Source organism: Oncorhynchus tshawytscha, linkage group LG14 (genome assembly GCF_018296145.1).
Source record: "Oncorhynchus tshawytscha isolate Ot180627B linkage group LG14, Otsh_v2.0, whole genome shotgun sequence".
Classification (NCBI taxonomy): Eukaryota; Metazoa; Chordata; class Actinopteri; order Salmoniformes; family Salmonidae; genus Oncorhynchus; species Oncorhynchus tshawytscha.
Window position 1 is genome coordinate 22,910,169 of NC_056442.1, and position 12,795 is coordinate 22,922,963.

At 45.7% G+C, this 12,795-nt stretch overlaps 1 protein-coding gene across 2 annotated transcripts in view; it reads right to left on the bottom strand.

Moving 5' to 3' along the window:
• Positions 1-12,795, bottom strand: part of LOC112266781 (RNA-binding protein Nova-1-like) — a 61,240-nt gene that overhangs the window by 22,953 nt on the left and 25,492 nt on the right. For both annotated transcript variants that reach the window (XM_042297155.1, XM_042297154.1), the window contains one exon: positions 310-476. In XM_042297155.1, coding sequence (XP_042153089.1) covers positions 310-476 — 167 coding nt within the window. The remainder of the gene's footprint in view (positions 1-309; positions 477-12,795) is intronic.

Here is a 12,795-nt window from a genome sequence, read left to right on the forward strand (position 1 = left end):
CTACCGCAATGATGCTCCTCCATAACGGTTCGGTCCAGGATTGTCAGTTTGCTAAATCATATTCAAAACTACCTACCCCAACACACATCTACAATCACACACTCACGTGCACACGCACACAGACACTTTCATTGCCTCAGTTGGGATAAAATAGGTACAAAAACACATGGAAAAATCCCTTTTACAATCACTATACACTCTCAGGTTGAACTCTCATTTAGTCCAGGGAGAGAATGTAGTCTCGGTCTCAACACTAGAGGGTCTTGAGAGAAAAGAAGCAGGGGTTGGGATCATGGTAATGGGCTTCACCTGTTTGATGCGGTCAGGGTTGACGGTGGTCTGTGGCTGCATTACGCTGACCGGTTCGGATTTCTGGGTGCTTTGTGGCATCTCCCGCACCTTCTCAGCGATGAAGTTATGGACTCCATTCAGAGCCTCCACTGTCCCCTGGATCAGACACACCCGCTCTGTCGTGCCTGGAGAACAGACGGAAACACTTCAATGTCTCATTCATACATACAGAACATGACTTACTAACTTAAGGCTTTTGGTTCCTATAAAGTTGTTTATAGGTTGTTGACAAATACATACAGAACATATGCAACTTTAATTAATGGTAATGTACTCTCATTACCAATCAAGCATCTCGAGAGAATGTCATTTTATGGGTATGTGTAGGCCTAATCAAACATTTAAAAAACACACAACACACAATACTGTATTATTGACTGTATGTTTGTTTTACTCCATGTGTAACTCTGTGTCGTTGTATGTGTCGAACTGCTTTGCTTTATCTTGGCCAGGTCACAATTGTAAATGAGAACTTGTTCTCAACTTGCCTACCTGGTTAAATAAAGGTGAAATAAAATAAACAAATACAAATCAGTATGTGTATTTCTTTAATGTCCAGTGACTCCCTCTTTTCCCAGATTTCAAAAGTTTCACTTCTGGTCTTTCCCAAGATGGCGGTCAACATAGGAATTGGTTAATAATATTTGCCATCTCATAAAATACAACCGTGTACGTTCTAACTACAGCCTCTTCTAGTTGGTTCCCCTTAGCAGACGCTCCCTACAGTATCTATGCAATGACTCAATGTAGTTTGTTTCTATGAGCATTAAATGTAGCTATTTAAACTATTGTGCAGATTGTTTGCTGTTTCCTGACTTTCACATCTCCCATCTGTGAAAGTAATATCAGTAACGCCTGGTCAAATTCCATCAGTAACGTCATACAGAGTCAGCAGGATGAATACAGCCTGGTCCCAGATCTGTTTTGTACTGTTTTGCCAACTCCTATTGTCATTGTCATGTCACATTGACCATATAGGAGTTGGGTATACATCACAAACAGACATGGGACTAGGCTAGGAATGTCAGGTCATTTGAAATGTACACAGTGGTGATATACCTAATGAAGCCTGTTAGGCAGCATGATTACTACTGAGTAATTAACATCACCCCAGGTCAAACTATGCTTACAGAAATACAGCAGATTAAGGAAGCTATATGCACTGGTCCTCTATATATATATATATATATAGGGGGTGATGTTAATTAGTCCCATATCTGTTAGTGATGTATACCCAACTCATATATATATACTAGGAGTCCGTCTGCTACATTCATCCTCAACCATTTGGTATCACTATTGCATGTCTACAACCATGATTAGCAGGGAGAAAAAAATGTTTAAAACGTCCACATGGCCACATCTGTTCAGTGTTACACTGTACTGTGATCCCATGACAGGATGAAGTTGTGAGCGCAGCTGAAAAAACAGCCACACGGCTATGGAGTGTCTTGTTATCCGGAGCGTGGGCTACAGTACATGATGGCTAGTGTGGACCAGAGAGTCTACTGAAAGACTCCGTATTGGAACTAATTCGATAGTAACACGAGTCATTGACTGGTCTGACATTGGAGTCTCCCTCGGGAGGGGAATTGGACAATAAAAGGGTTTATTTACAATGTCGACCTCTGCATTACCAGCACTATACAGTAAGCACTTAATTTTTAGGTCCAGATTCTATCAGTCTGGCTACAGACCTTGGTTAATTATCTTCCTCTACTGCCGTTATCAGGTGCATTGGCGCCACGCATCCAAGACAAACACAACTTCTCTCTGTGTAAATATATCATCACGATTCTCTCTGAACATGAGTGTGTTTAGACCATGAAAGGAAAACAAACCGCCTAAAAGCCCTCATAACGTGGCAGAAACTAGGCCAGTCCCAAACCGAGCCGTCTCCCTCTCTCTCCCTCCCTTCCTACCTCTTTTTCTCCCTCCCTCTCTCTTCTGTTAGGGCCGGACTGAAATCTGTCCTTATCGCCTCCGACCAGTCGCAGCTTCCTGCTTCACGCTTTCCCTCCATTGTTTTCTTGGGCCAATGGGCTTGAGTTTGGCCCTACGCAGTACCAGTTGTGGCGAGCTATTAATACAGGGACATTTAGGAATTTCAGACTATGGGTTGGGGTGAAGAGCCTCTGTGAGTTTCTGACAACTGGTATCCCAGGGGTAATCTGGGCCCGAACAAATCAGCCAGTGTATTATTAGGGCAGATATGGCCATTGTCTTGGCATGGGGATGTGGGTAAGGAGGGTGGGGAGGGGAGGGCAGACTGGTTAAGCAGCAGCAAAGGCCATCCTATCAAATTGTACCCTTTTTTGCAACCCTTTTTCTGTATTTCAATTGTACACAGAAGGTCATTTCTATAGATAAACTGTCTGTCTGAGGTTTGATATTCAGCAGCACAGTTGAACATTACTAGTTAGATGAAGGCCTAGGAAAGCGATGACTATTGTAATGTAGTTAAAGGGGAAAAGTGTTTGTGTGTGTGTGTGTCTGTTGAAGCACCTGTGGCAGCAATTACAGCCTTGAGTCTTCTTGTATGTGTGTGAGTGTGTGTGGTGGGGGGCGTACATGGGGTAACCCTGGCCGAGAAGTGACACTGTTTGACAAAGCCTTTCTCTGCTATGTTGACATTTCCCACAGTGCTCACAGAGCATGCTCAGTTGGCAGTCCCATCACCACTGCTCTGACTAACCTCTACCTGGTTACTGCTATAGTCAGTTACTATGGTAGGGAATCCCCTTGTTTCATCCCAATCAAAAGCACAAAAGACTGCTTCCTCTTGGGGCTAGGGGGCAGAATTTTCATTTTTGGATAAATAGCGTGCCCAATTTCAACTTCCTGCTACTCATGCCAAGAATATAAGGTATGCATATTGTTCATAGATTTGGATAGAAAACATTCTGAAGTTTCTAAAACTGTTTTCAGTTCCTACCGCTTCCACTGGATGTCACCAGTCTTTGGAATTTGGTTGAGGTTATTCCTTTGTGCAATGAAGAAGTAGGCCAACTAGAAACTGGGTACATTGTTGAGAGTTGCGCAAGACGTAAAAGGTATCGCTGGTTTGTTTTCATTCCTGTATTGAACACAGAAAGACCCGTCTACAATTTGATCGATAATTAACGTTTAAAAATACCTAAAGTTGTATTACAAAAGTAGTTTGAAATATTTTGGCAAAGTTTATAGGCAACTTTTGAAATATTTTGTAGTGACGTTGCGTTTGTTTTGTAAGCTGTTTTTTCTGGATCAAACAGGCTTTATAAATGGACATTTTGGATATATATGGACGGAATTAATCGAACAAAAGGACCAATTGTGATGTTTATGGGACATGTTGGAGCGCCAACAAAAGAAGCTCGTCAAAGGTAATGCATGTTTTATATTTTATTTCAGCGTTTTGTGTAGCACCTGCAGGGTTGAAATATGCTACCCTCTTTGTTTACTGTTGTGCTATCATCAGATAATAGCTTCTTATGCTTTCGCCGAAAAGCATTTTAAAAATCTAACATGTTGGCTGGATCCACACTGAGTGTAGCTTTAATTGAGTATCTTACATGTGTGATTTAATGAAAGTTTGAATTTTAATAGTATTTTATTTGAATCTGGTGCTCTGCATTTTCCCTGGCAATTGGCCAGTTGAGACATTTGCATCCCGCCTATCCCAAAGAGGTTAAAAGTAAGTTGTATTTTCTTATTTACTGTGTGGCCAGGATTTCCTTCTACAATAATCTGAACCTGAAATGAATGAAAATAGGAATACAACTGAACTGTTCATAGGCATTATAGGGAACGGGTAAAATATCTTCTTCAAATGTGGCCCGATGAACCACGTGTTGGAGCCTTTGGCCTGACACAAGTCATTGAGAAGCCCTTCATGTAGTAGATGGGATGGCCTGGCTAGGAGAATTCAGCTCAGCAACAACTGCCATGCTGAGAGCGATGGGCCATTTCAAGAGCAGTTGTTTTTATGGAATCATTCATTGTGTGACTCATTCATTCCCTGCACGAATGGGCAGAGATGGGGAGCTGCTGAGAGATGATGTGTGCCCTGGCCTCCCCTGCTCCCCTGTTCCCCTGCTCCTGAGAGCATGACAAGCCTTACATGCAGTAGCAGCAGAAGGGGGCAACCCTCCGCCTCCATGTCCTCCTCCACAGCTCTTACATACACACTTCTCCCAGATAGTTCTGGTGGACGTCCAATGGCAGAGCCCATCTCTGGATCACCAGGAAGTACTTGAAGATGTATTTAATTATACCGCTTTCACTGAAATCATCCCAGTTTAATCCCTTATTCCAATTCGGAGACTTCTTGAAAACAATCCAGGATTCTATTATGGTTGGATTCACACTGGGATAACCTTAGAGAGGAAAGCCTGATAAATACCAATCTTAAACAGTGAGATATGGTGGGTAGGTTTAATGTAAGCTCATTAAAGGGAGCTCCTTAGGCCCTGGGTAAACCCGGTAAACTGTGTACCTTTGATCTAATAGCAGGATTATCTGCCTATGATAGGTGAGACTTTCATCCATTTGGTTGCAATGGGTTAAAAATCACCAAATAGGAAATGTGATGAGGTAGAATCACTCAGCAATGTCACATATGCTGTGTTGACACAGGTAGCCCAATTCTAATATTTTCCACTAATCAGATCAGCTCCTTTGCCAATAATCAGCAAAAGACCAGAATTCCCCTGCCTGTGTAAATGCAGCCTAAGAACAAAAACTAATGCTGATTAAAACATTTTTTTTTTAAAGTTCTCTCAGACACTGAAAGTGTGTTGTTCTCATAGGTAAACAGAATGCATACTCTCAAGTATCCTTATGGTCATACTATGGTGGTAAACTATTTACAGATTACAGGTTAACTCTGAGTCACACCACAACAGTCTCCAAGGGAAGAACTCACTGTCATTTAGAAAAGTGCTGACCACAAGCTAATACCAGCCTAGCAGAGAGAGATTTATTGATTGACAGGGCACTGAACCCATAGAAATGACCATGGCCGCCTCAATAACCAATTAAATTGGTTTTAATGGGTTAACGACCGGGGACAAAGGACGCAGGGCTATCTGTCTCAGCAGACAGGGGGACACTGTAGCAGAATACTCTGCCTGCCTGCCTGTTCTGACTAGGTTTTGGAACATGAACTCTAACCCGTGGAAGGGGTTACAGATGTTTCCTGGCTTTATGACCATCAGAGAGAGAGACAGAGAAAGAAAGAGATTGTGTGAGAGAGAGTCAACGAGGATGACTGAGAGAGGGGGGAGAATATAAAAACAGGCTTCAGCCTTCCTCCGTGACTCGTATTTTCCTGTCCGCCCATCGCGGCTCACTTGATTGCACTTTTGAAACAGATGGGGCCCCTGAGAGTCGGGGGCTCATTGTCTATAGGCTTGGAGCCGGAGCCCTACTCACCAGGGACAGGGGACTCCAGGGACCCTATGCAGTGTGTTTATGTGTGTTTTGTTATAGAGAAGGGGGTTTGGTTCAGTCCAGACCCATGATTATTCCTCATAGTCACCCAGGCAACCAGCAGGTCCCCCGAAAATATTGCAGGGCAGCTAATGCCTGTTGGGTGACGTAATGTGTTATTATTTAAAAAGGAGAGGTTGCATGTGAGGAGACTGCACAGGATGTGGACGTTGCATGTGAGGAGACTGCACTGGATGTGGACGTTGCATGTGAGGAGACTGCACTGGATGTGGACGTTGCATGTGAGGAGACTGCACTGGATGTGGACGTTGCATGTGAGGAGACTGCACTGGATGTGGTCGTTGCATGTGCTTATGCAATCATGAACAGTAAGGGAGGAGGGGGTGGGGGTCAAGGAAACTTGGCAAATGGTCTTTAGAATGTGCTCATGTCAGCCATGTTAGAGAGAGAGAGAGAGAGAGAGAGAGAGAGAGAGAGAGAGAGAGAGAGAGAGAGAGAGAGAGAGAGAGAGAAAAAAAACACCCACAACGATCGAAAAAAAACACAACGATCTGCAGCAGTCTGCAACCACTGAGTCTGAGGGCCAGGTTGGGCCGGTGTACAGCCAAGGAACGCATTTAGGTCATTTAGGAAACCATATGAAAACTGAGTGTTGGTGTGGACAACGGGCCTGCAGCTTACTAGAGGAATTACGTACATGTAACAGCAAATCAGCAAACGATTCACAGCCTCCTTCTCCTCAGACTTGCAACGATTGAGTGCACCAGAGGAAGTATAAGAAAGTCTCAAAAGAATAACTAAAGGACTTGGAAGAAACAGTAACTTCCTCTATAGTGATGTCACTCTTTTGAGTGGGACCAGGGCTTTCTCCCCCCTTTTCCTCAGTTCGACTTCAGCCAGCAAGAATGGCGTTGTCATGGTTACGGGGCCCATGCCGTGCAAACAGCTGAAGGATGCCGTGTTTGCTCCCTCCGCTGGTCTGCCCTTCATCTCCTCTCACACTCTCTCCTTCACCCTCCCAAGGCCCTCTATCACACCCCTCTGAGACCTTCCAGCTAGTAGAGAGTACACAGAAGAGAGGGGGGAGAGAGAAGATAGGGAGGGAGAGAGGGGGCCGTGGAGGGGTCGGGAAATGAGGGGTGTTACCCAGAGAAAAATCTATTTTGCCAGGTTGCTGTAAGGACTCTTGGAAGTTGATGTTTCTATGGACAGTTGTCACACTTTCTTCCTTTTCAATTTCAAACGGGTCTAACTGCATGTTATCATGGCCACAGAGCCAGAGTAGGGAGATGTGTAGAACCAGCCTTGTTTGGCTGTGTAGCAGGCTGCGTTAACGAGGAGCAACGTGTTTACTATGGAGATGATTTCAAGTGACTGATACTACTAACATCCTAAAACATATGACCCACAATACACAAAGACACAAGGACAAGCGCACACACACACATGCACACACAAGCTGCTCGCCTATCCATGCGGAGAAAACTCACACGTCCAAAAGCATACCCACAGAGGACTATATATACAGCCATAATCACCAGACATTCACTCTGCTTAACACATACATACCAGCCTGCAGACACACAGAGCAAGAAAGGAATCACACACACCACACACACACACACTGACACACACATAGCTAGAAAAGATGCTCTCTTCCAGCTAAACCGTGCACATTGGAAACACACAGAAACACAGTTACAAATACACATTTCAGCAGCTGATTTGTCGTCTCAGGGCTTGTGTGGTAACTGAACCTCGTGTAAATTCCTGGTCAGCCCAGATGAGTCTAACGGTGACTGATTGCCATCCGCATTGGGCTCAAATGGAGGGAGGGGGAGATGAGATGAGAGGAGGAGGGGGCGCTGGAGCACTCTGAAACCCTGTCTCATCAACCCCTGGGCCGGGCTGTACTGCACAGACGGCCCTAATTATGATACACCCACATTCCCCGTCTCACACACACACAACCCCCACTATGAATAATGAAGCAGCTACTCTTGGCTCGTGGGTGATGGAGAGAAGTGAGAGGAGGAGGGAGGGAGGAAGCGAGGGAGGGAGGTTTGGAAGAATGAGGTTAGGGGGGAGAGAGGAGAAGAGAGGCTCTTGACTGAAGGAGCAGGCAGCATGCTGCCCTCCCTCACTGAACATCACCCCAGCCCTCCCTCTCCTCAACCCCTCACCACAGCTAGGTTACAGAGGTGTCCCTCAAATCTCCTCTACCACAGATCACACTTGAGAGGTGTACGGGGACCCTGCTGTACTGCCATGTCATCTGAGTCAGCTAAACCACTGTGCTGATTACCTCAGAATCTTTACAACCACAACAGGAGGATAGATGACAAAGTGTCTGTCCTGCTTTTCTACTTGGATTCTAATATGTTGAATTGACTATTTGACTTCCCACCCTAACTATCCCTCTAGTACCCTGCTAGGGTGTGTGTGTGTGTGTGTGTGTGTGTGTGTGTGTGTGTGTGTGTGTGTGGGGGGGTGGGGGGTGTGTCTGTGTCTGTGTGTGTTTGAGGAGGGCAGGAATGGAGGTCTGTGTTTAGACTGGCAGCAGTGGCTGGGGTTTTAGGTAGCATTAAGGTTGACTGTGACCTTCCCTGCAGTGGGCCTGGGCTCCAGGGTCAACCAGCCCATGGTGGCTCCTGTCAGTGGAACAAGACGGGGGCCTGGTGAAGCCTTCACTCTGGGGATGGGGTGGGGGCAGCTGAAGGCGGTGGATAAGGGACCTAAGCCTCTAACCCTCCCACCCCAAATGCTCCCTGTCCTCAACTCTTTTGAGCACCCGTTAAGAACATCTCCCCTTTGACGGTATTGGGTATCGCCCAACTGCCAGGCGGAGGCCTGGTTACCGCACACCTGTCTCCGCTCACCCTGCATCCGTCAAAGTTGTCTAAACATCCCCCTGGTCTGGTCTGGTCTGGAGGATGGCCAGACTGTGTCAGCTGGCATCAACCGCCCCACCCTGCCCCAGCCCAATCTCTAAACCCTAAAATACCCCCCAAATCCATCTCTGTACCCGTTGTCCCTCTGACTGTCTCCTGCCCCTGTATGTCAGCTGCCTCCCTCCCTCCCCACAGTTACTCACCCTCCCATGCCACCCTCCTTCCTCCTTCCTCTATCCTCCACCCGGTCGTGTGGCTCCTCTGCTGAGCTGCAGGGTTTATTGGGACGGTTGCTCAACTTTACCTCCGTTTTCACGACTTTATAGACTGCTCTAATCCTGCCGCCGCTTCTCTCCCCTTATCGCCCTGCTAGCACCTCCCCCATCCCTCTAAATGTAACCCCATCACTGCCACACATACTGCCACACACATGCACGCACACACACAGAAACACACACCCTGGCAAGACTGCACTGCCCCTTCCCTTGACTGCCAACAACATCTCTTCTCCTCTACCTCTTCTTCTCCAGCTCTTCTTCTCCAGCCTTCTTCTCCACCTCTTCTTTTCCAGCTTTTCTTCCCCACCACACCTTCTCTACCTCTTCTTCTCCAAATCTTCTTTTCCACCACACCGTCTCCACCTCTTCTTCTCCACCACACCTTCTCCACCTCTTCTTCTCCAGCTCTTCTTCTCCACCACTTCTTCTCCAGCTCTTCTTCTCCAGTTCTTCTTCTCCAGCTCCTCTTCCCCACCACACCATCTCCAGCTCTTCTTCTCCACCACACCTTCTCCACCTCTTCTTCTCCAGCTCTTCTTCTCCAGCTCTTTTTCTCTACCTCTTCTTCTCCAGCACTTCTTCTCCACCACACCTTCTCCAGCCATGATGATGGAGTCTAGTGGGAGCCTCAGATTGGAAACAGAACTCTTTTCATTGTTTCCATGGGCACGTGTTGTTAGTAGTGTTGTTCCTTCTAAACTGTACTAATCTGCAGCACAACGTTTACTCAACCTTTTCCATGGAGACGGGGATGCTTGCCATTTTACATCATACACAATCTGTTCCTCATTTTATACAGCTGCAAACTGCAATGAGGCAATGGAGCCTGTGAACGGGCCTCAGCCAAATAACAGAGGCTGTGCAGTCTGCACTCAGCCCTACATGGGCTGCTATCTGAAATGCACAATCACATGGAAAAAAACACATAAAACACAAGCTTGCCAATGTTGGCACATTCTTTTCACAAGCGTGTTTACTCTACACTATGTAAATACTATGACACAAAACTCATCTATATGAATTAAGATGGCGCTGAAGAGTATGGCTAATGTTTTACATGTTGTTTGAAACTTATTTTGTACATAATGTTGCTGCTACCGTCTCTTATGACCGAAAATAACTTCTGGACATCCGAACTGGGATTACTCACCACGAACTGGAAGAAGCTTTTTCCTTTAACGAGTCCGACGAGAAGGATATACTGCTCTCCTGGGAACAGGCCCAGATCCCCGTTATTTGCGTGAAGAAAAGATGGTGGAAAAGAGGACGCAGATCGGGCTGCCTTCTGAGAATCCATAGGCGAGCGAGTAAACTCCCACTGCCTTCCGTTCTACTTGCTAACATACAATAAAATAAATTAAATTAAATTGATGACCTATGATTAAGATTATCCTACCAACGGGACATTAAGAACTGTAACATCTTATGTTTCACAGAGTTGTGGCTGAACAACGACACAGATAATATAGAGCTGGGAAGGATTTTCAATGCACCGGCAGAACAGAGATGCTACGTCTGGTAAGACGAGGGGTGGAGGTGTTTGTCTTTTTGTCAATAACAGCTGGTGCGTGATGTCTAATATTAAATAAGTCTCTAGGTATTGCTCGCCTGAGGTAGAGTACCTTATGATAAGCTGTAGACCACACTATCTACCAAGAGAGTTCTGATCTATATTATTCGAAGCCGTCTATTTACCACCACAGACCGATGCTGGCACTAAGACTGCACTCAACCAACTTTATAAGGCCATAACCAAACAAGAAAATGCTCATCCAGAAGACGCAATTCAGGCAAACTTAAATCAGTTTTACCAAATTTGTACCAGTATGTCACATGTGCAACCAGAGGAAAAAACACGCTGGACTACCTTTATTTCACACACAGAGATGCATTCAAAGTTTCCCTGCACTCCATTTGGAAAATCTGACCATAATTCTATCCTCCTGATTCCTGCTTACAAGCAGGAACTAAAGCAAGAAGCACTAATGACTCGCTCAATACGGAAGTGGTCAGATAACATGGATGCTACGCTACAGGACTGTTTTGCTAGCCCAGACTGGAATATGTTCCGGGATTCATCCAATGGCATTGTGGAGTATACCACCTCAGTCATCGGCTTCATCAATAAGTGCATCGACGACGTCGTCCCTCACAGTGACCGTATGTTCATATCCCAACCAGAAGCCATGGATTACAGGCAACATCCGCATCGAGCTAAAGGCTAGAGCTGCCGCTTTCAAGGAGTGGGACACTAATCTGGACGCTTACAAGAAATCCCGCTATGCCCTCAGACAAACCATCAAACAAGCAAAGCGTCAATACAGGATTAAGACTGAATCCTACTCTGACGCTCGTCGGATGTGGCATGGATTGAAAACTATTACGGACAACAAAAGGAAACCCAGACGCGAGCTGCCCAGTGATGCGACCCTACCAGACGAGCTAAATGCCTTTCATGCTCACTTCGAGGCAAGCAACACTGAAGCATGCACGAGAGCACCAGTTGTTCTGGATGCCTGTGTGATAATGCTCCCGGTAGCCGATGTGAGCAAGACCTTTAAACAGGTAAACTTTCACAAAGCCGCAAAGCCAGATTACCAGGACATGTACTCAAAGCATGCGCGGACCAACTGGCAAGTGTCTTCACTGACATTTTCAACCTCTCCCTGAGTCTGTAATACCCACATGTTCCAAGCAGAACACCAAAGTACCTGTGCCCAAGGAAGTGAATATAACCTGCCTAAATGATTAACGCCCCATAGCACTCACGTCAGTAGCAATGAAGTGCTTTGAAAGGCTGGTCATGGCTCACATCAACAGCATCCTCCTGGATACCCTAGTCACACTCCAATTCGCATACTGCCCCAACAGATCCACAGATGACGCAATCTCACTCCACACTGCCCTTTCCAACCTAGACAATAGGAACACCTATGTGAGAATGCTGTTAATTGACTACATGTCAGTGTTCAACACCATAGTGCCCACGAAGCTCATCACTAAGCTAAGGACCCTGAGACTAAACACCTCCCTCTGCAACTGGATCCTAGACTTCCTGATGGGCCGCCTCCAGGTGGAAATGGTAGGCAACAACACGTCTGCCACGCTGATCCTCAAAACTGGGGCCGCTCAGGGGTGTGTACTTAGTCCCCTCCTGTACTCCATGTTCACCCGCGACTGTGTGGCCAAACACGACTCCAACACTATCATTACAGTGCCTTGCAAAAGTATTCATCCCCTTGGCGTTTGTCCTATTTTGTTGCATTACAATCTGTAATATAAATAGATTTTTATTTGGATTTCATGTAATGGACATATACAAAATAGTAAAAATTGGTGAAATTAAATGAAAAAAATTACTTGTTTCAAAAAATTCTACTAAATAAAAATGGAAAAGTGATGCGTGCATATGTATTCACCCTCTTTGCTATGAAGCCCCTAAATAAGATCTGGGCAACCAATTACCTTCAGAAGTCACATAATTAGTTATTTAAAGTTGACCTGTGTGCAATCTAAGTGTCACATGATCTGTCACATGATCTCAGTATATACACCTGTTCTGAAAGGCCCCAGAGTCTGCAACACCACTAAGCAAGAGGCAACACCAAGCATGTGGGAGACACCCCAAACATATTGAAGAAGGTACTCTGGTCAGATGAGACTAAAATGGAGCTTTTTGGCCATCAAGGAAAACGCTATGTCTGGTGCAAACCCAACACCTCACATCACCCCAAGAACAACATTCCCACAGGGAAGTATGGTGGTGGCAGCATCATTCTGTGGGATGTTTTTCATCAGCAGGGACTGGGAAACTGGTCAGAATTGAAGGAATGATGGATGGC